Source organism: Xylocopa sonorina, chromosome 6, assembly GCF_050948175.1.
Source record: "Xylocopa sonorina isolate GNS202 chromosome 6, iyXylSono1_principal, whole genome shotgun sequence".
NCBI lineage: Eukaryota > Metazoa > Arthropoda > Insecta > Hymenoptera > Apidae > Xylocopa > Xylocopa sonorina.
In genome coordinates, this window is record NC_135198.1 from 12,245,645 (window position 1) to 12,267,716 (window position 22,072).

A 22,072-nucleotide genomic window follows, 5' to 3' on the forward strand; every position below is an offset into this window, starting at 1 on the left:
GAACCCTCTTAATGTTACGAAAACGTGTCCCACGCGTTTCCAAAATAGATCTCTGTGAAAATAAGGACTGTTAGAAGCCTCGAGGGACCTCTGTGATCACCTGAACAATTTCTAAAAAAGAGAATATTACATTTCCACGATGAACGTTCCTACGTTCAAAGAAACGAGAATGAAGCCTCCAAAAGGTTGTTTGAGAAATAAATTTCGATCTTTGATGGTGAAGTACCGAACTTCTGTTCATCGCAGAGGACTCTTCTGGCGCACGCAGCGCCAAGAAGTGCCCGTTAGATTATGTAACGATGTTGCTCTCTGTCAACCCTTGGTTCGTTAATGAAAAGCGGCTAAGGCGATCGAGGGAGGAAAGACGAAGAGGGGAAAGACGATGCACCGGGCACGAGAGAGTGTATGACGTAGGTGAGGCAACGGTGCATGCGACTAGAACGAACGACGCGGCATGGCACGATGCATGCAGAAGGTCTGGCTACATGATGCTAGAAGGGATGCTATTTCTGGCGACTTAAGCCGGCTACAGACGTTCCGTTTGGTTTGTACAGGTTTGCCTGTGCAGGGCTAGTGAACCGTGTCTACGAGAAAAATGCATTGTTATCTACTGCACGGATAAGGTGAAATACGGTTTTGTGTAATAGACTAGAAGCCACGAAAATACTGATTTTGTTCGCCTACAGTTACTCACGACTACAATCGTTCCTCGGGTGTTAATTTCTTTGTATTCCACTTTAAAATTCGATATTGAAGATTCACATAAAAATGATAAGGTTTCTGTATTCGATGTTCTCTAAGCGAACCTATACTTTTGAAAACATATACGCGGTTCAATCAGCTGATACAGTTCAGAACCGTGTGTACCCGGCTTTAGATTTCTCTTTCCTCCTCCCTTGACTACCGGCTGCCGTGCACGCGTTTCTTCCCGCCTATCCCTACATCCCGATCCTCTTAACTAACTCACCGACTTTCCGTCTCTTCCACGTCCCTTTCGCTTTCGAAGGATTACTATTCCTCCTTCCTGCAGTCACTCTTGCTCCTTCCACCGTTCGCGTTAACTCATTTCACGAGCAAGTCTTGTTAGATAGACGATGGGAGAGTATTCTTTTCTTTGTTCCTTAAATTAATTTATTTGAGTCAATTGGCGAAGGACCGATACAACTCTAATAATAAGAGTAGTAGTGTATTTTGAAGAAAGTCTGAAAGATGCATATACGTATACCTAATCCTCAACCAAAATTTATAAGATGAGAATATTGGCTATGGCAGCATACTGTAGGTGTTTAAAGTTCCAAGCAAAAGTGCGTAAACTGGTAACCAAGTAGACCTGATCCGTACTGTTGGAACAGATGGGGGCCAGCAGACGCTTAGAGAAACAACGAGAAGACGCCTTTTCAAGCACCAGTGAACCGAACCAACGACTAAGAAAGAGGTGACAGAAAAAAGAAACAAGGTTTAAATACAGATTGATTAGCCACCTTAACAAGGCTTAAAGTACAACGTGAAACTATTTCAACAACCCATCAAACAATCAAGCGTATCTTCAATCAATTCCAAGCTTGTATAACCCTGTTACACGAAAGATCGTTTACTTAGTTCCATACGAGAGCTGTTAATTCAACATCACGCCTTACATAATGTCATACTATCTAAGATTTCGTGTTTGTGTCTGATTGTACAGTTTGTGGGGCTTGAAAGAACATGAAACGAAGGGTGAGAGGAGGTTAATGGGTGGAAGAACCACGAAGAAGAACAAGGAAGAACAGGCAAGAGACGAGGGAAGAGAACAAAGAGGGAGGGATTGTGAGAGCGGAGGAAGTGAAACGAGGAGAAAGAAGAGGATAGAGAGATGCAGACAAATACGAGGAGGAGCAAGAAGGATTAAGAGTGAAAGAGAACGAGGCGTTAGAAGCGTTAGACGGTGACCACGGGAGGTCAGGGAGGCGCGAAGGGGACCAGAGGGGATGGGAAACGAACGCTGGCTCTACGTTCATTCATGAAACGAAGGCGGAGAGCAGCCCTGGAACGAATTGTTACTGGCACTTGTACAATCGCAAGCTCTGCCAACGCAGTTGCCAACATCAACTATCACCGCGAAAATAGAGCGGGATTGGCCTATTTCGAACGATCTTCCTTGCCCCACTGCCCCTTTCTCCATCCATGGTTAATAGAAACGATCACGTTTCATACGCGCTGACGCCCCTAACTAGCCGTCAGGGTTAATTAATAATTCGCAAAACGATACGATATGCTTGCTTAGTTGCTGTATGGTTCTTGCTGTTCCGTGGCAAAATTGTCGCTCCTTGGCGCGTAATCGAGAGTTTGCGAGTAGATTATCACTCTTCCACTACGTACATAATATGTTTGCTACATTGGAAAACAGTAAGTTGCCAAATGGCAACACTACGCGCTTTTAAGTGTCGGCTGTTTTTAGTTACATGTAAACAACTGGAGACTAAAATTAACAAGTAAAACTTTGGACCAACTTCTTACATTCTACTGCCTCTTAAAGTATTTCTTTTTTCTTTCTCTGCGCAAATTCTTGATCTCGCTCACAATAATGGAACGAAAGGAAAACGATCGCAGGGTCGAACTATCGACGGACAATTACACAATAGCAAAGGCTGGCACCGCCGAGCGGCTACATCAAAGGGTGGCACGAAAATAACGACGGCGCGCAATCACGCGGCTACAAAAACATTTTTCGTCGAGATTGTACAGCTCTCGTGTTTCGAAATTGCGCGCCGCTTCAGAATTAGACACGGTGCAATTGCACGTGTCACCTGTGGATCGTGCGCGCTGTTAAATTTAGCGTCGATCGTCTTCCTTCCGCTTTAACCTCGCTCGAATGGATGGTCAACGGATATCACTGACCTTGATGGATCTGTGATCGATCGGGTAACCCTTCCTGGTCCCAGGACTCTCCTCGTAGAAATCCTGTTCCTCCTCCCCGTAGTCGTACAGGGATTCCATATCCATTTTGACTGCAAAAAAATATAATTTCAACAAAACTGTACGAAATAAACGTCGTTTGATTAAAAGGACAAACAATTTTGGAACTAACTCTCCGCCTAATATATTCAAGTAATGCAATAATTAAAACTAATATTTGCAATTTCGTTAACAAAAAGATCATAAAAACTTCTAATAGATAACACTGACAAAAGTGTGAATTTGATATCCACCTGTAAATTGACTACTACAATGCGGGTCCTTCACGAGGGAGGGAGAATGATTGGTCGATGTGCAAAGAGCGTTTTGTTCGAATCACCGCGTATGTATTCGATATTTAGGCGGTGGCTGCACGTGAAAAGCATAAGTCGCTCTTTGGACGGTTAATAGCGGGTCGCGACTCGGTTTAAAAACAGACGTTCCCCCTGCAACGAACGCTCGCACGCGCCTCTTGAACGCCTAGCCTGGAGATGCTAAATCACCTTTCCTTTTTATTTGCAACCTGCACAATAAATTCTCTTCCACATGACGTACCTACTCTCTCTCCCGACCTCCCTACGTCGCTCTAAAACGCGTGAAACATAGCGCCTGTTGCTCTCTTAAAACGAACACCACTCGGGATTCTACTCGACCCTCGAGTTTTTCACTTTTGTTAGAGAACTGCGATCGAGAAACTTTAATGGGAGAACAGCCTACAGAAGGAAATGGTGAACTAAGTAATGAATCGTAGAATTTAGAGGTTTTAATTTTAGTTTTCTTTTTGTTGGAAACTATTCCCTTGTTTCGCACTGATATTAAAGACAGGAAAGCAAAGGGTAGAATTAACTATAAAACAAGAAAACGTAGACGACCGAAAGAAAGCAGTCTAGTAAAACACAAGGAGAGAAGTGCAATTTTTGAAAAGGTTCACGCGTGTGTAAGGGGATGCGGAGAATCGCAGGCACTAGCGTACGTAGGAGGTTTTCGAACCCTGGTTTCTACAAAGATCAGGTTACTCCGGCTGGAAGCCCAAACGACAGATGGTAGGTGGAAAAGTGCTCGGCACCGCCATCGACTCTCACGGCTCTTTGTACACGGCACCAAAATGCGCCTGCTACACACGCTACAAAGCGTGTACACCTCGAATTCGGCTTTTTTTAACCCTCTCGCTGCTACAAGGTGTCGATAACTTTTCAATCTCTCCATTGAAAATATAGAAATGTTTTTTAAAAAGGAATCTATCATAATAATACATTTTGTAGAAAATTTGTATAACAATCTTAATATTCCGATAAATAATATCAAAACTTATCCCACAATCTTGTTTTCAACAGTGAAATAACTTACAGTTGTTGTTCAACGATTGAAACGTTGTTAAGGATTCTTATCGATCTGACGCGACAGAAGATATAACTTATTGTTAGTGAAAAAGCTTTCGAATGAATTGTACCACCAGCGAAGAACAATAAAACACTCCAATTAAAAGGTTTCGGCAAATAATTCAACAGAAAGCCAATCTTGCTCTCGTGCTGATAAAAATTGCAAACTTATCTTTGAGTCGATTGATAAAGAAATAAATATTACAATCATAAAGGTTTGCGTTATCGCTCGGCCAATCGTTACACAAAAAATATTATTTGATGAATGGTCATTTTCACTTACGTCCTGGATTTACTACTGATTGAGTGCTTTCGGAAAATTCTTCTGCTTATTTCAATCGAAATTCAGTTTCTCAGAAGTAAACCTCATGTTTTAATATTTACTTGTGTCTGAAGATCAAATTCCTTCGAAGATAAAACTCCGTTCAATGCTTGAAAATGCTGCGTATAATAAAGAAAAAGAGGTAATAAACTGTTCAAAATAATTAAAGAAAAGTCTAATTAGAACATTTGTACAGAATGAAAATAATGTTAATTGTATACTTGTTTCCCCTCTTACATATATTTGACCATCATCAACTGAAAGGGAACGTGATCGGTTTTGGCTTTTAAAGTGTCCGAACGACTTCCGTGCAAACACGGGGATGCCGTTTCCACTTCGATGCGTCTACCTGCGTTTCCCGAGCGACAGAAAGCGAAAGAAAAGATTGCTTGATACGAAGGGCTGAAGTCGTAACCACCATCGTTTTGTTTCACTCCGCGAGCTCTGCCGACCATGCCGAGAGACGTTCGCCATTAGACGAGGATATAACCTCTAAAGTCCACTAGAGCCATTTCGAATTTTCTACTCACTAAATGGAACAAAAGAGAAGAAACAAAGAAAAATGGCTGTTGTGCGCTAATGTTTCATGTATACACGTAGGCATCGAAGTTACTGAGTTAGAACTACCTCGAGAACTCTCGTATCTTCTTGCCCATAAAATGAAACCGAAGCAAAGAGAGAAAGAGAAGGAAAGAAGATACGAGCTATATCTATCATTGTCTTTAAATCATGTCCGAAAAATTATTCAAACTATTTATGGTTCATAGTCATAGTACATATATTATACGTATGTATATTATACGATATACGATTTTATATACTTTATACGTTTATTATAGCCATAAATATTTCATATCATCAATTCGGATAACTTGACAGAAATGTCCGACTAGCTACCGTTTTCGTGACAATAAAATGGCGGATAAAAGTGAGTTTGAAATTCGTATGAGCGTTAAGAGACGAAACGATCCATTTACCAGACTGCCACGATTTTCGTTTCGTTTTTATGGGACACCATGTACAAACTGGCCCGTCCTTCGAGAAGTTGAAGTGTCTATTGTTTCAACTCCGACGAGAGAGCAATATAATATCTTTCGAGGAGCTGCCGTTGGGTTTCCAGATGCGGGCAGACGTTCCTCCAGGTCACGGGACGCATGGACCCGTATGCGAGTTTCAGCACCCACGATAGACTAATATAGGGAAAAATCTTATTATACGTTTGACTTTCGCACTTACTAAAACCAAAATAATACCTTTTTCCCGTCACAATTTCGGACGTCGTTTTACAAACTACAGCAGCGCGATCAAACATCGACGAACTATGAATTTGAACGTTGAAAGAACCGTCACTTTCGATAATCGAAAGTACGCAACTATCGAACGACTTCTTAACTTATCGCTTTGATCTGATATCGCGCGAAAATTGAACATACTTCACGCCAAAGAATGTACTTCGTACTTCGTGAAAATCGAACGAAGAAATCGATTGTTCGGAAAAAGAATAAATCGTCTCATTTTTGTCAACCTTTTCCCTGCAGAAACGTATTTGGCGAGATAAGAATCGTCTTGTCTCTAAACCGATCAACGGTTTTCTTTCCCTCTCTTACTCGCCCGCGTACTGCCCTCCCTCTAACGCCTTTGCTTTCTTTCTCTTTCCTGCTTCCTATACATCGCGCAATGTCAGAACGCTCGTCGGAGCTTTGTCATCGCGGTGTCTTCTGGCCTTTGATATTTGTCGCGTCTTTGGCAGAGAGAAGAAACAGCCGAGAGACAAACGAGGGAAGAAGCATAGTAGGTCGCGGCGTTGCCATGCTGTACTCCCCGAGATCCGAGAAAGTGTACAAAAACCATTCGACCCACCAACACTGAGGGCATCGCGTTCCTTTTTTAAATTGCCAGGCTAGCCATCCCCTCGTATATGCGTTTAACTTACACTGTCCAACGTACTATTTCTCTCGCTCGCGCTTCCTATCTCTTTGCGTTCTCCCGCACGCTCTCTTTCTCGCGTCGCTGTATGTATACCAAATACTGTTCGACGGAAATATTATCTACACGCGTTACCCGGCGAAACACATTGCACAGACACCGTCTAAAAAATTAATCCAGACCCGACAAATCTGTTCATCCGAGTTGAAAATGTCGGTGCAAACATTCGGTGAATTTAGAAACAGGATCTAAACAGCGCCATCATATCGAGGTAAACGTTTTTTGGCAGAATCGATATATTTGTGCGAGTTCGACCAGGTTGGTAATGATCATCTATATGTCACTCGTGAGTGACTAGTTTCAAGGTGTACACTTGATGATTTCTTTTTTATATTAACAAAAACTATCATTTATGTTATTCATTATTGATGGATGGGGAATCACGAAGAATTACAATGACATTATAATCATTATCTAAGTGTTACAAGGCACGTTCGTTCGTTAAATATGTCATAAACTTCTCAGCAGTACAATGCTTTCATTGTATCCCGAAATGCATTATTATCATGACAAATTCATTTGTCGATCTTCATGTAAGTGAAAAATAATTTCCATTGAATGCGCTTAGTTGACGAAAATGAATATTAAAAAAAATATTCCATGAACGGAAAATACGTCCGGACGAAATGATAACAGTGAAATTATACGTGACGTAAGATGCGATACGATTATCAGGTACAAGATATTCGCGATCGATACGAATCAATGTGAAAGACTTAATTTTCGAGACGTTTTTCTAGGTGGCGAAGCATTGAATTTCGTTGTATACTACAGGTATTATTTTTAAGACACTAGTTAGAAGAGCTTAAACTTCGATTGAATGAATAGGTATGGATAATAAACAATGACATAAGAAGAAATCGAATCTCCTAAATCATGCACGACGCTTGTACAAGTCGATAGAATTGTCAACGAATATAACTGAAGAACTATAGTAGAGAAACATTTACGTATCGTAACATACAGGTCACGCGAAATAATGCCGACAACAAACGCAAAGACAAAGTCACAGAGAACGATACTGCGATTCACTCACTCTGCGAGTTCACATTCAGTCGATGTAAATAAAGAAGCGAACCATGTCTCGCTAGATGATTTGTAACGCACTAATATCTTTGATTATCATATTCGTTTCTCGATTGTCCGTGGGATGCAATGTAACCAAGAAAACGCTCCGTCAAAACAAATATAGGCCTGCCAGAACGTAGGCGTATACTTTTCTCGTGACGCTACGTTTCTCGTTTCGTAATAGCTTACAATTTCTTCGTATCGTTTCTCAACACAGCACTTATCCTGGAAAAACGTGAAACGATCTGACAAACTACGACACGTTCGAAACTTTCGAAGATTCACGTTCGCGCGCTCGAAGCATGCAGAAAGCGCGCAGGTGAACGGGTTTTAACGTGCTTACTTACCTGTTTTCCAATGTAAAATCCAGTGAGGCATGCAACAGTGTCAATTGTCCAGATAATGTACAAGGGAAACACCAAAAGAGAACCGAACACAAAACAAGAATCACGTGTACGACTGTGAGGCGCACGCACATCGGCAGCACTAACGCGGTACACCCGTACACAATACAGATTACAAATGTATTATGGCCGCGACCCAGGCGTTCCATGAATGAAACTAAGAGCGGGCTCCACCTCCCCGCCCGCGATCCACTGTCTTTGACCAATCACTGTTGGCCATACGCATTCTCCATTCTGATTCGCTGTCATTTCCTTAGACTTTCCGTTAGACCGACGTTATGGTCAGGATGTATTAATATGTAGATGGTTGACTGCAACTGGAAATTTCAATTGTTGTTTTGTTAATTTTTACGAAAATGTGATAATAAATTTTTTAAAACACGAGTTCAAAGACATAGTAGCTGGTATAAATACAAGAGAAAGTATTAAAAATATTGACTACATATCACAAGATACTATAAAAATATGTAGAAAAACGAATATTTTCATTATCAAAGTAATTATCTGACGTTTGAAAACTTAAAATTCATTATATACTGTAATTTTAATCAATCTATAAAATCTCGTGTTAAGACGATATTTCTGTTGGTAATGCTTATCACAAATAAGAGTGCACTCTATACATTGTATATTCTTGGATAGAAAATATCGACGAGTATTTTTGGAAGTGCTATCGTTGTAGAGAAAAAGGTAAAGATATATTGTATTAAATTATATTGAAACTTTAAATATTACCATTCATATTTCATTTGTATTTTAAAGTAGTTGATCATTTCTTATTTTCATCATTTCGTTCCACTTAATGTTCACATAACCTATTAATATAGTATATAGTATTTTATTACGTAAGGGAAGTCTTGAATAACTTTTTATTTGTTTAAAAACATATTTTTAAAGCAATTTGATAAAGGCCATTACCTTAAACAATTTTCCTCATTGAAATTGTTTTTATGATATTTCATCCGACACTTTCTATCATCTTAATTTTTCCAAAATAATTGTATATATAAGCTCGTTATTTATATATTATTTTATTTTTTAAGGAAAAATGCTTACCCAGCAGCTGGTTGCAGGTGCACCAAAAGTTATTAAACGTAACATTGGTATTCTTGCACCTTCATTTCAAGAGGCAAAGGATCCCATCCAGCAACTATTCATAAATAAAATTCGTGAATACAAGTCCAAAAGCGCGTAAGTAGTAAAATGTTTTTAATGAAATCGTAAAAGCATAATCATTTTAATCATTAATTCATAAATTTAGAGGTGGGAAATTAGTTGATGCTACACCTGAAATTGAAAAAGAAAGGCGTTCAGAACTTGATAGAATCCGAAAACAGTACAACATACAGGGTGATGTGTCACAGTTCCCAAGCTTTAACTTCCAAGGTATGGTTATTTTTTAAATATTAAAGGTATAACAAAGGTCTAAACAAATTGTTATACACGTAACAATTTTAACAATATTTGTAAGGTACTCTAAAACATGAAGAATATTTAATTTCAGATCCAGTAGTGGAAAAATAAATACATGAATGTAACTTTATATTAATAAAATAAAAATTAGAACATTTATATTAAAATTGTTACATATTATGCTAAGTAATCAGTTGTAAAAATATGTATATGTAAAATTATAAATACATAAGCATATTAAAGTTTATATTTCTTAATGCTAATAATACAAACATTTAAATTAAAAATAACTACATTAAATATATCATTTTAATTTACAATTATAGAAAATTACTTGGAATTTTCAAGAAGATTTGTATTCTCAACAATTTCCATTAACGTTTGCATATTGCATTTTCTAGCCACAGCCTTACATATCTTCATAAATTTCACTATTTCATCTTTAGGAATTAGAGTTTTGAAATAACCAGAACAAGAACAGAGATCACTCATATTTTCCCTCTTAATTTCCTTACATTTCTGGCATTGCAAATCTTGCAATATATAACCCATACTTTTGCGATTGAATACATCTATCAAAAGGAACTCTATTTCTTCGTTATCATAGTTCATTTTACAAAGGGGACATCTCCACATGTACCTGTGCAAATAGTAATGTTACATGCTATATTACATATAGTTATAGAATGCTATACATACCTATCCTGTTCCATAACACAGAAATTGTCTTTACAAAGATCAATGTCTCTTGTGTGATTACACGCTTTACAAATAATTTCAGGCAATATTACAGATACGCATGGATCTTTCCATTCAACTGCATCACTAAAACTACCAATACCGATCAGTTTTAACATGCTTTTTTGTAAATTGTATACTTCATTTTCAATCTCCTTGTCCAGAGATAAAACCTAATATTAAAATTAACTTTCAATTATTTATTTCGTAGAATACACTTAAATGTATCTTTACTTGTATTTAAATACCTTGCAAATTGCTTTAATTAACTCCAAAGCTGGATTAATTTTCTTGCTGTCTTTACCATCTAAATCCAAATTTGGATATTCTTGAATTGTTAATATTTTTTGTGGAAGATTATAATGTATTTTCTGCACGATTCTACAACATAATTGAATGAAACATTAATATTAAATTCTTCGCATAATGATAAAATAGGAGAATAATACTCACTGGAAAAGTTCCTGAGACATATCCCCTGAAATAAGTTTTCTAGCAAAATCTGCAGTATTCTCGAGCGATCCTAATCCAAGTTGCCCTGTTAAACTTTGACTAAAACTACTTGGTCTTCTTCTAGGCCTTATACTAGTATTTAGTTCATTCTGAGACATAAACTGATAAATAGCATTAATGTATCCAACTATTATGGAACTAAAGCTTGATCGACACGCAGCCTCTTTGGGAAGACATTCCATTAAATTCCAATTCATTACTATTTCAGGCTTAAAAAAGAAATTTAATAGAAACATTGTAAATTTAAAAAGAAAAATAAATTGCATAGGTGCTTACGACATCTTCATCATCTTCAAGTTCAAGATTTTCATCATTAGTATCCTTATTTTGAGTATTCTCTCCCGTGTCTTTTGGTAATTTTCCTTTTACACCGCCGTAATTATGCTGTTAAGTTTTATAATTTTTTCCCGTATAATTCAATATATTACTTGACTGTTACAACGAAAAAAATTTTACTTACGACATCGAACCACAATAAATATTCCCAACATTGTTCAAACGTTATCTCAATACTGTGAAAGATTTCTTTATTACGTATTGTTTGAACAACGAATTCTACGTAACCTAACGCGTCGCTCACAGTTCTTTTCTTAGTACACACAATGATTTTACTAAAATCGGCAAAAATAATTACTGATCCCAAGGTTTTAAACTCCGCTAATAATTGTACGAATAATTTCTTCATATAAGTGTGTAAAGTTCTCCTCAAAGCAGGATCATAAAGCAAAGCGTTTGGTGACCGCAACCATCTAAAAACATTCGAACTCACGTGTCAAACACATGTCAAGCACTAGAGTTTAAATATTTGTACTACCTACCTGTAAAAGTGTATAACTTGGTAATCTGCAAATACGTTTTTGTAAACTGAAATATCCAGTAGCCATGCATTGACCATACTTCGCAATGCTCTAAAAGCAGGACTGCAAAGTGCGGTTTCGTCGTAACTAGAAGTCGTCGTAGAATCACCTGTTGCCATATCCTAGATAGGAACATGACTTACATGATTCCTCATACATTTTTTAATACTTGTTTAGAGTTAACTATTACAGGATTCATTTAAGACCTACTTGAATAGATGTTGATTGTTGATTATGAAACGCAACAAAATTGCTAGTTCCATCGATATCATGAATGTGATGATATTGTAACAATGTATTCACTGCTAAACTCTCTATCTCCAATTCAATGCAAACACTAGAATAAGCTCCAGGATTATTTGCAGCACAATGTGAGCTTTCTTCAAAATCCGTCAATAATCTATAATAATTAATTATATTGAGATAACAATGTTAACTAAAATCTTATCTTTGAACATAAGTACAACCTGTTATCATCATCTTCACTGCCTCCCAAATCTGGTTTCTCTGCTGGGGAACACCATAGCACAAAATTATTTTTTTGCAAGTGTCGAGCGTAAAATAAATCGGCACCAAAAAGAGTAGGATCCGCGGGGATGTTTCCAATCGGTGCATGGAAGAATCTACATTGTTCTGCCATTAATTCAAGAATTTGTTGACTCTTGAAGTAATGACGTATCATTATTTTTGCGCCAACTTTTTGCCATTCTAATGTATTGTACAAATTCTCGATATCTTGTACATGGGTACTAATTAATGGAAAATCATTAAGTAACGGCATGTGAGTTGTTAATGCTGTTTTAGCTAAAATAAAAAAAAAGTAATTAAAAAATATTTGTTGAAATCGCATAAAAATGCTCTCTTTAGATGTATATCATAGAAAAATGCACCTAAAGCTGTTTGGGTAATCACCATTGTTGTACTATGTCCTTCATTTTTGTATGCAGTTAAAGCTGCTTGTAAGATACGGCAGAGTTGCTGAAAATTTGTTTCAAACCTCAATGTGAATTGTATCGATTCTGGTAAAGATTGTACTTTGTCTTCTCCGTTCATAGACATACTGTAAAACAATCAAGTTATACTTATTCTAATAACGTAATAAATAAGAGATTACTCGTGTACAGTTCTTACGCTGTATTCCGTTCTTGAGTGTATAAAGTATTCATATTAGGCATCTGATTTACGGAAACTGAATCCAAAATGAATATGTGAGCTCTTTTGCTCGCATTTAGAAATAATCCCCATAGAGCTCTTTGATGATTTGAACTCCAATGATGATACAAGAAAATGTAATTCATTTTATGAATCTAAAATAAAATAGTTTTTGTGATTATTAAAGAGAATATGCATTTGCAAAAATCATTTAATTACGTTTTTAAGATACGGTTGTATGCCAATACTCTTGAATTCTAGTTGATCTAAGATAAATGTATCTGCACCATCTGCTATGGTCCTCACTGCCTGGCGATCAACCATGCAAATACAACCTAATTGAACGATAGCTCTGAACTCTAGTGACATTTGAGTTTCATAAATTCCTTCAATTTCCGGTTTACTCAAATCTTCTAAAAGCTCTCTAAAAACAGAATCATGAAATTATTAATACTAAAAGTTCTATGCTCTGGAAGATTAAACCAGTTTTAAAGATGAAACTCACTGACTGTGCTTTTGATATTGCGCTTCCGGTACAGAATATTGATATAAATTGAATACAGGGCGAGATCGCGGTAGGATCTTCATACTTCTCTTCCAAGACACTTTTTTACCTGGTTCTGGATCAGGTTTAGGTTTACGAGTATTTACATAAAATATACGTGGGATTACAAGTCGCAACTGATGAAAATCTGTATCGACTAATACCCATAATCGGTATAAACCAGGCTCGTTTGTTGGTGATATCTGAAAAAGTTAAATTTAATAAATCAATCAATAAAAGCATTCAATGTTAAATATGATAATTTTTACTTGAATGATTTGCCACGGTGTAGTGAGTAATTTTTTCTGAGCTTGTCTCAAGAAACCGCCCAAAGTAGACGTGTTGGTGTTGGTTCTTGTAACACCCCAATTAATTTGATCGCTATCATTTTTAGACCGTTTGCTCTTTTTGTTTTGCTGATATTTAGCTCTTTGCTTAGCTTGATAGGCCCATTTTTCTTTATGAAACATTAACCATTTCAGCCTTTCTTCTTTTGTTGTTCCTATTGGCGGTGGAGAACCTAAAACTTCTTTCCAGCTTTTATTTGCATTTTCTTCTTCGTCCGAACACTGTCGTTTCCTCTTGGTAACAACTGGTAGTAATGGTTGTTTAAACGTTGAAGAACCTCCTGCTGCATCTTCTATATCACATGGTTCGGATGACTCTATATTTTGATCGTCATTATTTCTCTCTTGATCTTTAGGCACTGCAGAAAATATGTCTGTAATCTTTTTTTGCTTTCGCGTTGCACCTTTCTCTATTACTTTTTTATGCAACCAATCCGGATGTTTTACTCTGGGCACCGGATTTGAAAGCTGAAACAAAGTTCGCTATATTGTTTCGTCTAAACATCTAGAAATTGCATACATAATAGAAAGATAAATAACTACCCCTTGCATCGCCGCTGGAATTGTGATAATCTTTTGAATAGCATTACCAAGTCTTTCAATGTAGTAATTCCAATCTAAAATGTTTCGTATGTCATCGTTTTGTAAACCAGGGTCCTTTAACCATTTGCGCAAGTAATGTCTTCTTATTGTCGGTTCCGATTGAAATATGGCTAGTGGTATTGCTCTGATGTTATAACAAGAAGCACAATATTAACATTGGGTAATATAATTTATGAGAAACAAAATTCTACTCTTACCGTTCTGTAACTGGAGCACCTTGAGGTTTACTAGCAATGATGTATTTGCATGCCAGACCTGCATCTTTAACCATTTGATCACCTAAAAATTCAGCTAATCTCTTTGCGGTGGAAATAGATGTAGACTTCTGAGCTCCGTACTCTTCCAATTTTCGTGACATCGATTTATTTTCACATATAAGATCAAACAACTCTGAATCTGGCATGTCTACACACTGAAGATTTCACTTATTTATTCAACCATAAATACGACAAATTAAAAATTTCGAGAATATCTTGTATTTACGTTACTATATAACATGTCGAGCCAATAATCTGCATCTTTAGCTACCGATGCATAACACTCTTCCAGTGTGTTGCCTTTTAAGAAAGATTCAAAAACAGAAGTTTGAAAGACTTTTATAAGTTGTAATTCTCCCCTTCGTTTTACTTCGAAACCTTTCAATTCAGCCAGAGAACCATCGAAGTTAAACACTGCGTATCGCTTCTTTAATCTTTTTCCTTCTTCTCTTGCAGCAGGTAGCACCATGGCTAAATAAGGACCGTCAACTTCGAAAAATATAGAGTTCTCGCTCCTAACTTTGTACGTTAAGTTTTCAGGATCGACTAGTTCGTGGTACACGTCATTGGTAAATTGATCCTATTATAATTAGAACTTTAATTAATATAAAAAGTCTTACTTCATCTTCTCTTATACCTTCTCTTACCTTCACCATAAAATTAAGAACAGCGTTCGGATACGATATTACAAGCTTTTGTTTCTTTGGATGGGTAGTATGAACAACCACATTATTGGGAAATGACGCAGGTAGGACACACCAAATTCCATCGGTATCCAATTCTAATGGTCGACCAATTCGTTCTATAATTTCTCTAGCTTTCATAATAATGTGCGCTCCCGTGTAACATACTATTCCACCCATTTCCATACTAAACCATCGGGATCTAACATATGAAACACGGTATCAATAATTTTGGAAGTATGACAAATAAATCAGAAACATACCCTTTTCTCATAACGTAACCATAGAAAGAATTTAAGATACACTTGTGAGCAAGTTGTAACGAATCGTATAGTATTTCTCGACTTTTAGCAGATTTAATATCAGCTGCGTCTCCTTTTGCTAAAGCTGCTGTAACTTGTTGCTTTGCCACTTTTGTAAGTGCCTTATACTCGTATCTTCTATCTCGAAATGCTCTTACGGTATCGACATAAAATGAATTCTCCTTTTGGCAAATTGTTTGCGTTCTTTCTTCCATACTGGTAATTTTAACTTTCTTGTAGGCCTTTTTGCAGTATTCCGTGAGTCTTTTCTTCTCGTAAGTTGCTTGTTCTTCTTTAGACAATTCGTGAAACGCTCTTCGGGGTCCACCGGGGAATCGTGGTGGAAACTTTTCATTCTCAAGCTGCTGTTGCATCCTTTGATATTCACTCAAACTGGCAGCAACTAAAATTAAATAGAAAAATAATTATTATTATACTATTACACTCTATTTCCGTATTTTACTATCTTACAATATTCTCCTCTCCACATCCATTTCATATTTCTTTGGCAAAGTGCTTTCGGCTTATTGTAATCACAGGCAGCACAAACGGTTTCATCGACCATCGCGGATGGTTGAAGTCGATTAGTTAAAATAATATTCGGATACATGGCACCGACATCCAAATGATAAATAACAGGATTTTCTAATCTTAATGGTTGATTCCTCAAAGACATTAATTTCGTTGTAATTTCTTCGACTACTTCGTTTAAGTTTTTAACCATTTCAATTGGCACTTTTTCTTCCTCTTGAATAGCATGCTTTAAGGCATGCTCAACACCATTTAACAATTCATCGACTGCACTTGGAACTATTTTAAAACGACAAGGAATATCGGCTCTAAAAACTCCGGACTCTAGAGCTTCCACGTGCCCTCCTACATATGTCTCTTGGTCCAATACATGTCCATCTCTTGTCAACTTATTTAATTCCTGCTCTTGCTTATTAGGGAATATAATGTTAGCTTGGAAAGCTTGTACCATTAAAAGAGACTCGCATAACGTACCAGATCCTTTTCTAAGTACCTCATCTGGTTCCATAGGAATAATAGTGCACAAGGCAAATATAAAAGGATGAACATACTTGTAATAAAGATAATATGTAGCAACCGCATCAGAGACCGAATAATTTGCCAGAGTTTCTGGCTCCTCAGATGCTAATCTACACATATCTTCAGGATCCAATTCCACTGGATCATATCGAAGCTTTGCTTTCGCGACAGCTTTTAAATTTTGTGAACCTACGGGTAGGTAAGAATCGCGTCTTACCCAACATAAACAATCCATATGCATAGCTGGTCTACAACTGTATACCCCGTCACGATTTTTAGAAAACCCAATCCTGTCTTTCATGTCCATATTATAAAAGGCTGCCCTAGTTTCTACGAATGGCCAATCAAAAAAATCACCGTTATACGTTACGAATATGTGGGGTCGAATGTCGTTTATATGGTCAAAAAATCTTTTTATGGTAGCTTTCTCATTAGGTTCATTAAAAACTGTGAACAATCCCTCGAATTCAGGTTTCGGTGTATACTCAAAATTTTCAATATCACACGAGATTATTTCTCTATTTGTAATCAAAAATCCTTGCCCATCTATCATGTATGATATCATCATAATTTGATCAGTATCAGCATCTGGAAATTTCAATGGAAGCTTTGTGGTTTCTATATCATAGGCCAAAACTATTGGATCAGGTGGTTCAACAATGTCGTCTCTCTTTGTAATAATTGGTACGTCATTTCCCCTTGTCTTAACTGTATACCAGCTACCACAAAAAATTTTCATGTCTATAGATACCCGTACATGGTGTGGTACATCGTATTCTCTAAACAAATAAATGTATACACCATTTATATAATAGTATTCATTGTACAAATTACAGGTACATCAGATATTCATACCTAATATCAAGAATATTATCTGTAAAATCAATGCCTTCTTTTCTACGGTCTCCCGTATCCTGCTCTGGATTTAATACTGTTGACAAAAGGTCTGTATAAAAGGTATGATTTTTTTCTCGTTCTTTGTTTAGCTTTACTGCCTTTGTAATATCACGTCTGACTTTTGTCAAGTCCACAGTGTTTAAGAAAGAAAGTTTCAAGTACTTTTGCTTCAAACCGATTAAATGATTTGGCTAAAAAATAAAAAAAACTGCAATTATTATCTTCAACACTTTTCGCTTTGTTTTAATTCCATTACACCATACCAGATCCAGATCTTCTTTGTAAAGAGTTTTCACACTTTGTATAAGGTCAGCATATTTTTTATTTAAACCAGTGGAAACTTCTTCGTATGTATTCTTTTTGCATAAGATGTAAAAGTATGGACAATAAGGATATGAGACTTTAAATCTACTACAGTCCTGTTCTAAGAAATAATAATCGACGCCACTCTGTAATCTCTTATCATCTTCTATAATTTCTGTCTGTAAAGCAAATAAAATAATTTACAGAATAACATATTAAAGCAATTATATGTCCTATTACTTTGAATACTTACTGCGTGCATGTTGATAAGGAAGCCTGTTCTTTCTTTCATATCGGTAACTCTGTGAAATCCATATAAACTGTCTATTCTTATATTTTCATTTACAGTCTTCAACCTGTTCCCTGAAGCTTCCCTAGAGAGTTATAAAAGTGATAAATAAATGAGGTAAATACCGGGATAGGTAAAATATTTTAAATTGAAATTAATACCCTGCATTTCCCTCTAGATTCTCATCATTATTTATGTTTCTATTAAAGGGCCGAAATGCACCTGTATTTTGTAAACTCATTTTGGTAATCAGTTATAAAAATCGGAATTAGCCCAATTTTACTTAATTACTTAAATTAAAAATGATTTATAGGTAGTAAGTAAATATTTAACAAGGCACTGTGTGATCGAACAACGTGTGTACAGGTTGTAATTTGCCCGCCAATAAATCGTTTTCGTCCCGTACACAGTATATAGTGTATGTGTATCTCAGGGATCAAGGGAGAAATTTGGAAGGGTAATTTGAACAAAGATACGGTAAATTTATAATTATATTACTTTATTAACAGTCATGTATATTGTTAATTATTCATATTGTTAATAAAAATAGGTGTAATCAAGTTATTGTATTTAGTTACTAAAAAGCGTGTGATAGAAGTTATGTTAATCCCTTCTATATCTTCTTTAACTTAAATATCTGTGTAATAAGTCCTGAAACATTGTAAAAATTATTTTTTAATTACAATCGACTACTGGATTTGTCCAATATTACAGCCTATACATTGGCATTATTAGAAATTTACTAGAAATACCATCCACAAGCGCAAGAAAAAGTCCCGAGACTTATCGATTTGGAAAAAGGAACGAAATTGTAGGTGGCTCCACGACAGTGATGCAGTTCGACAACAATCATCGTAGTACATTAAATAAATTGGTTTTATGGTGTTAGTGAACGCAAATAATTTAAATAAATGAGAAAATTAGATACACAAGAGGCCTGGGGTGCCGAGAGGTTAGAAGCGCAATTAGAAGCTGCCCGAGATGGCCTTCGAGGACTCGATCGAAGTATACGAAAAATCTTGGGTCGGGATCTCCCTGATGGAGAAAACGGCCCGCCACAACCGCCGCCCAGGTTAAACTTTGAATAATTGATTCTCTACTAATTCTAAATAATCGTAGAAAAAAAGTTCTGTTGTAAAAAATGCATCTTGTTCGATTGTTCATTGATCTGCGGATAAAACACTGTTATCTACAAACATAACCTATTCCTGTATGTGTGTATTTAAAACTTGTACTATTTTATTAAATGATTTATAATTTTATATTTGTTTGTAATAACGTAACGGTATTAGAGTGAGTGTATGTAAATATTCTTTATTCTATCTGTATGAAAAGATATTGTTTATATGTGTGGATATATTTTAATTTCAGTAGATTATCACAGAAGAGGCCATTGCAAGAGGACAGACGGCGTGTTGTAACAGACTTTGTCAATAATGAAATACCTGGTGGGAAAAGAAGATGGCAGGGATCAAATGGAGAACCAAAAACAGTTTTCAGTCGGTTAAGCGCTCGAGTACCTTCCAATAATGATGATAGTGCTGATGAAGATGATAATGTAATTAAGGTAAAGGCATATAAAAATTTGTCATCCATTGACAATAATGCATCATATTAAATATTGTTCTTAAATATTTATTCTAGCCAGCAGTGTCTTCAAGAGTGATTGCAACTCCAAGAGAAATTCCATCTAGACAGGAAGTTATCAGACGTGAAAGAATAGATGAACGTAGCAGGCAAAGGAATAAACGAATGTTTGGAGCTCTCTTAGGTACATTACAAAAATTTCGTCAAGAAGAAACTAAATTGAAAGCAAAGGTAAATTTCTAGTAAGGATGATAACTATTTCACTGTACATTTTCAAAAACGATATCACTTGTGTAGGAAGATAAAAAGGCAGAGGTGGAGGCAAGAGTGGAAGAAGCCAGGAGAAGAGAGAAAGAAGAGTTACGACGAGAAAGACAACAGTTGTTCTTGTCACGTAAACGGCAATTAGCGGAGGTTCGAGCATTGGAAGCAAAGTTGGCTCGTAGTCGACAATTTCAAGATTGGCGTGCTGCGCAATTACCACTTGCTTCATTTATAAAAACACGTGCCCAACCTTCTATTTATTATGTACCAAAGCGTAAACATCCACAAACTGATATTCTTCTAGCTCAATCTGCAAAAGAACTTCATGGTACGTCTATCAATGATTAATTTTATAATAATAATTTAATGCATTTGTATGTAAAAAAATTTATACCCTGTATGTGTTATATATTACAGAGGAGATTGAAAGAAGAGAAAAGATTTTAGTAGAAGAGCTTGAACTGATAGAAGTGCAAGTGGGTCTCGGAAAACATCAACAAAACTTCGATGGATCTGCAGCGTTAAATACGACAGCAGAAGTGCAGCAATCAATTGAGGAGGGAGAAGAAAATCGTGATCCAAATCCAGAAAAAAGTTTGGAACCAGAGACTAACGAAACAGTAGATGTTTCTATGACATCCGAGAAAGACGAGAACTATGAGAATACAAATGACGTTGAAAAAAAAGAGGAGGTACAAGTAGATGAAGCAAAGGATGAAAATAATGGCTAGTATTAAATGTACTTACAACTGTTGTACATATTACGTACATTGGATGGTCCAACGAAGAAGAAAATGGAGTTTTTCTTACACGAGAATTTCCGTGTGTGGATAAATTTTACAATTTTCAAGAAAAAAGAAAAAAATTCACTTTTTACTTGTTATCATATCGATACAAATTCATTCCCTTCATTAAATTGCATATTCATTTCTTCATTATGCGTCAGACGGCAGAGGTTATTTGAATTTCTCTTAGACGTAAGAAAGAACGCTACGACAAAGAATAGTCACAATACACTGGAATCCCATATTTTTTAAATGTTGCCTCATGGTTGTTGTAGTGTATTATTTAACTACCATTTTGTAAGTAGTAGAGAAGAAAAATGTCGCGAAGAATTAAGTATAATGTCGTAAATCGATTCGATATATTTTTAGATTGGAAAAATTATGTATAATAGTCTATTCGTTGTTTGTTTTCCATCAGTATCTCTTTCGTAATGTATATGAAAAATAAGAAAAGCGTTAATCAAATGATTTAATGCTTTACGTGTATGCTAGAATAAAATAATATATATTTCACCTTTGAGCTTATCTCTTGGTGAAATAGCATAGCTTTGAATTCTTATTCAAATTTGTATACCCATTTTTTTCTTTTTTTTTTTTAAGTACATGTGACTTGAATATGCAATGCGGATGTTAAAAGCGGGTAACTTTTTCTCCATAGCAATATGATTAGATAATTGTTATACATAAAATCAATTAAATACATTGTCTTAATGGACAAGATAATTTTGGTTTAATTTTTAATCGATTAAGAAATAAAGAAATTTTTAAATTAAATAATGAAATGTAAAACTTTGTACTGTATATACTTCCGTTTCATTTTTGTTTCAGAGATGCTTAAAATTTGATTAGTGGCTGTATCCAGTAACAATAAAATTTATTAGTAAGTTGAGTCATAATCGTTTTTATATGGAATTATAAATTTTTGTTTATTTAAATTCCATCTCATTTAGATACACATCTCACGAGTAGTGATGTACAAATTAAATGTGTTAAATTAATTTTAATTTTTCAGATTAATTTAATTATTTTAAAGGTTCTAGCAAAGAGTAGCGAGTGTCGAATGAAAAATACCATTCACTCTTATCATTTAAGAAATTTGTGAATTACTGTTGGAGTGGACTTCGGTGCCTTAAAAAAAGGCTTTGATGCTGAAACAGTTATTCATGAGAAAGAACAGCTGGAAAGAAGCCTGATTAAATGTCGCAATTCGTTAACTAATTTACACCCAGAACGTGGTTCCGAATCTTTGACGACGAATTCTACGGGACTTTCTATCTTCCTTGCGATATTCAACGTAAGGAGGGGATGGCACGAAAGGGGCGTTCCGCCATGCAACCTCGGAATATGGCTAATGCGTTTCTGCGTCGTCGTCTTTTCTCTTTTCCTCTCTTCCCT

General features: G+C 36.1%; 4 protein-coding genes across 9 annotated transcripts in view; 2 read left to right on the forward strand and 2 right to left on the reverse strand.

Annotated features, from left to right (window-relative positions):
* Positions 1-8,232, reverse strand: part of Pnt (ETS transcription factor pointed) — a 103,232-nt gene extending 95,000 nt beyond the window's left edge. For 3 of the 5 annotated variants that reach the window (XM_076896177.1, XM_076896182.1, XM_076896176.1), the window contains exons 1-2: positions 8,037-8,232; positions 2,878-2,987 (exon numbers count right to left, since the gene is read on the reverse strand). In XM_076896177.1, the coding sequence (XP_076752292.1) occupies positions 2,878-2,987; positions 8,037-8,067 (141 nt within the window). In that variant the 5' untranslated portion in view covers positions 8,068-8,232. Of the gene's footprint in view, positions 1-967; positions 1,113-2,877; positions 2,988-8,036 lie in introns of those variants that run through there. The other 2 variants (XM_076896180.1, XM_076896178.1) reach the window with 2 other exon arrangements.
* Positions 8,233-8,672: 440 nt separating this feature from the next.
* LOC143424946 (ATP synthase-coupling factor 6, mitochondrial) lies at positions 8,673-9,811 on the forward strand. Its single transcript, XM_076897350.1, has 4 exons — positions 8,673-8,783; positions 9,137-9,284; positions 9,355-9,479; positions 9,598-9,811. The coding sequence occupies exons 2-4, from the start codon at positions 9,142-9,144 to the stop codon at positions 9,615-9,617; spliced, it is 288 nt and encodes a 95-aa protein (XP_076753465.1). The 5' UTR covers positions 8,673-8,783; positions 9,137-9,141; the 3' UTR covers positions 9,618-9,811.
* Positions 9,812-9,821: 10 nt separating this feature from the next.
* Positions 9,822-18,331, reverse strand: Dnapol-epsilon255 (DNA polymerase epsilon catalytic subunit 1). The gene is made up of 24 exons (XM_076897351.1): positions 18,203-18,331; positions 18,006-18,126; positions 17,713-17,931; positions 17,408-17,640; positions 15,974-17,331; positions 15,464-15,905; positions 15,165-15,402; positions 14,744-15,097; positions 14,458-14,672; positions 14,201-14,384; positions 13,580-14,125; positions 13,272-13,513; positions 12,986-13,190; positions 12,746-12,921; positions 12,505-12,674; positions 12,082-12,418; positions 11,825-12,014; positions 11,576-11,736; positions 11,218-11,506; positions 11,034-11,141; positions 10,698-10,966; positions 10,493-10,625; positions 10,206-10,417; positions 9,822-10,146 (listed from the first exon to the last, which is right to left on the reverse strand). Exons 1-24 carry the CDS (start codon positions 18,280-18,282, stop codon positions 9,837-9,839), a joined length of 6,792 nt encoding a protein of 2,263 aa, XP_076753466.1. The 5' UTR covers positions 18,283-18,331; the 3' UTR covers positions 9,822-9,836.
* A 500-nt stretch (positions 18,332-18,831) lies between these two features.
* Pnn (desmosome associated protein-like protein pinnin) lies at positions 18,832-21,506 on the forward strand. 2 transcript variants are annotated; one of them, XM_076896480.1, is made up of 5 exons: positions 18,832-19,113; positions 19,413-19,608; positions 19,686-19,859; positions 19,926-20,220; positions 20,310-21,506. In XM_076896480.1, exons 1-5 carry the CDS (start codon positions 18,953-18,955, stop codon positions 20,621-20,623), a joined length of 1,140 nt encoding a protein of 379 aa, XP_076752595.1. In that variant the 5' UTR covers positions 18,832-18,952; the 3' UTR covers positions 20,624-21,506. The 2 variants fall into 2 exon arrangements, with proteins under 2 accessions (XP_076752595.1, XP_076752596.1); XM_076896481.1 differs by having other exon boundaries at positions 19,416-19,608; positions 20,310-21,505.
* The last annotated feature ends 566 nt before the right edge of the window (positions 21,507-22,072 follow it).

What these genes read in the sequence shown, in the direction of transcription:
- LOC143424946 (XM_076897350.1), top strand. Translation starts at nt 9,142, where the DNA reads ATGCTTACCCAGCAGCTGGTTGCAGGTGCACCAAAAGTTATTAAACGT. An exon ending in GAATACAAGTCCAAAAGCGC is followed by an intron (nt 9,285 to 9,354) that starts GTAAGTAGTAAA and finishes TCATAAATTTAG; the next exon opens with AGGTGGGAAATTAGTTGATG. An exon ending in CCCAAGCTTTAACTTCCAAG is followed by an intron (nt 9,480 to 9,597) that starts GTATGGTTATTT and finishes ATTTAATTTCAG; the next exon opens with ATCCAGTAGTGGAAAAATAA.
- Dnapol-epsilon255 (XM_076897351.1), bottom strand. Translation starts at nt 18,282, where the DNA reads ATGAGTTTACAAAATACAGGTGCATTTCGGCCCTTTAATAGAAACATA. An exon ending in GGTTACGTTATGAGAAAAGG is followed by an intron (nt 15,403 to 15,463) that starts GTATGTTTCTGA and finishes TTCATATGTTAG; the next exon opens with ATCCCGATGGTTTAGTATGG. An exon ending in TAATTAAAGCAATTTGCAAG is followed by an intron (nt 10,418 to 10,492) that starts GTATTTAAATAC and finishes TTTTAATATTAG; the next exon opens with GTTTTATCTCTGGACAAGGA.
- Pnn (XM_076896480.1), top strand. Translation starts at nt 18,953, where the DNA reads ATGAGAAAATTAGATACACAAGAGGCCTGGGGTGCCGAGAGGTTAGAA. An exon ending in AAGATGATAATGTAATTAAG is followed by an intron (nt 19,609 to 19,685) that starts GTAAAGGCATAT and finishes TATTTATTCTAG; the next exon opens with CCAGCAGTGTCTTCAAGAGT. An exon ending in AAACTAAATTGAAAGCAAAG is followed by an intron (nt 19,860 to 19,925) that starts GTAAATTTCTAG and finishes TCACTTGTGTAG; the next exon opens with GAAGATAAAAAGGCAGAGGT.